Source organism: Gavialis gangeticus, unplaced genomic scaffold, assembly GCF_001723915.1.
Source record: "Gavialis gangeticus isolate Ggan-Ray unplaced genomic scaffold, GavGan_comp1, whole genome shotgun sequence".
In the NCBI taxonomy this organism is placed as follows: Eukaryota; Metazoa; Chordata; order Crocodylia; family Gavialidae; genus Gavialis; species Gavialis gangeticus.
In genome coordinates, this window is record NW_017728992.1 from 143,392,966 (window position 1) to 143,394,501 (window position 1,536).

Sequence of the window (1,536 nt, forward strand, 5' to 3'; positions counted from 1 at the left end):
CTAGTGAAGTGCTCGCCGGGCTATGATCCTGGCTGTGCGCCCCTCCTCACCCTTGCTGCAGCCGCCCAGAGTCCTGTGGCCCAGCCCTACTCGCTGCCCTGCGTTTGCGGGGGCTCATCCTCCTTAGCCCTGGCCTTCTGCCGCCTATACAACTTACCTCAGAGCAGCCATGAGAATCCCGGCTTCTGTGCTGAAGGCTTGTGTTAGAAAAAAAAACAAAAGAATCTATATCACATCAAAATTTCGAACAAATGAAAAGACAGAACGTAAGAATTTGAGGAGGATTAATGTGGCACAGCTTTCATTTTGATCAAATTTCAAGTCAATAAATCACACTCTTCCAAAATTTGTACTAGTTTATAGATTTCATATCTTCCAGTGGGATTTGTTTTAAAACCAATGTATCACATTGCTCCTGAGAGCAAAAGAAAGCACAGTCCTCAATACAGAGGTATAACTGGCCAGCGCTGCACCTGGGCAGCAGCAGTGCACAGTGCAGAAGCAATGGCTGATGCCTGGGTATGTCATCTTTTTCTGCGCCAGCATGTGTGTTGCATAGCCATTTAAATACCTCTTTTCAGCAGCAAAAAAAAGGAAGCAATATCTCTGCAGCAGCAAACCTCTGGTTGCTGTTCCTGCACTGTGCGCCACCACTGTTTCTCTGCCCTCCTCACACAGAGGTGAGAAGTGCAAGGGGAGGGAGAGTGGGGAGGGTGAGTAGCTTCCTAGCTCTATTCTGGTACCCCCACCCATCTCACCTTGGGCAGTGCTGGGGGCTTATGTCCTGCTTGCCAACTAAGGGTTATAGTACTGCCTCAATAATTATGCCCCAATTCAACAGAATTTCAAGTGAATGGTGTTACTCAGGCTTTAAACCAAGTATCTTCCTAAACTGTTGTTGTAGAAAGCTAGAGCAATCTAGAGCAATGGGAGCCCTAACTTATGAAACCATAAAAACAACATCATGAGAGAAGCTGAAGTGATGTAGAGTTTATATAAGGATATATGTGACTAACAAATATAAACAGCTATTTAGCACACCAAAACAGAATGGTTTACTCTCTTAAGACAAACAGCCATGGCATCCCTCTCTGCAAGGACTCAAAAAACTCCAAAAGAACATTAATGACAATTCCTAATATTACTTTAAGCCATAAATATTTTTCATCTTCCCTTTTATTAACTCAGAAGTTTATGCACCTTAAAATACTGGTCCTGTAACTTTGTTTTTGGCTGTTCTTATAGACACTGTACTTTGAAGTCTAAAAAGCATCTTACCAAAAGACTCCTGAGCAGCCATCACATACAAAGGGGAGAAAATCTAAAAACAAAGAGATTTTATTCTAAATAACAAGGATGATATTTAGGTAATAGTTTTAGCTTAGACCTATATATTTAGCTGCTATTTAACGGCACAAAAAACAAACACAAACTTGTCTCCATTCAAAGTACTAAAAGCAATTTACTATCATCCCTTTGTATAACAAGTGTACTGATATTTAAGAACTGGAATCAAGTCTGATTTGCTAATCCTAC

At 41.5% G+C, this 1,536-nt stretch overlaps 1 protein-coding gene across 1 annotated transcript in view; it reads right to left on the reverse strand.

The window, feature by feature from the left end:
- Positions 1-1,536, reverse strand: part of ZFAND1 (zinc finger AN1-type containing 1) — a 36,574-nt gene that overhangs the window by 11,217 nt on the left and 23,821 nt on the right. The window contains exons 3-4 of the mRNA XM_019519269.1: positions 1,279-1,321; positions 158-197 (exon numbers count right to left, since the gene is read on the reverse strand). Coding sequence (XP_019374814.1) covers positions 158-197; positions 1,279-1,321 — 83 coding nt within the window. The remainder of the gene's footprint in view (positions 1-157; positions 198-1,278; positions 1,322-1,536) is intronic.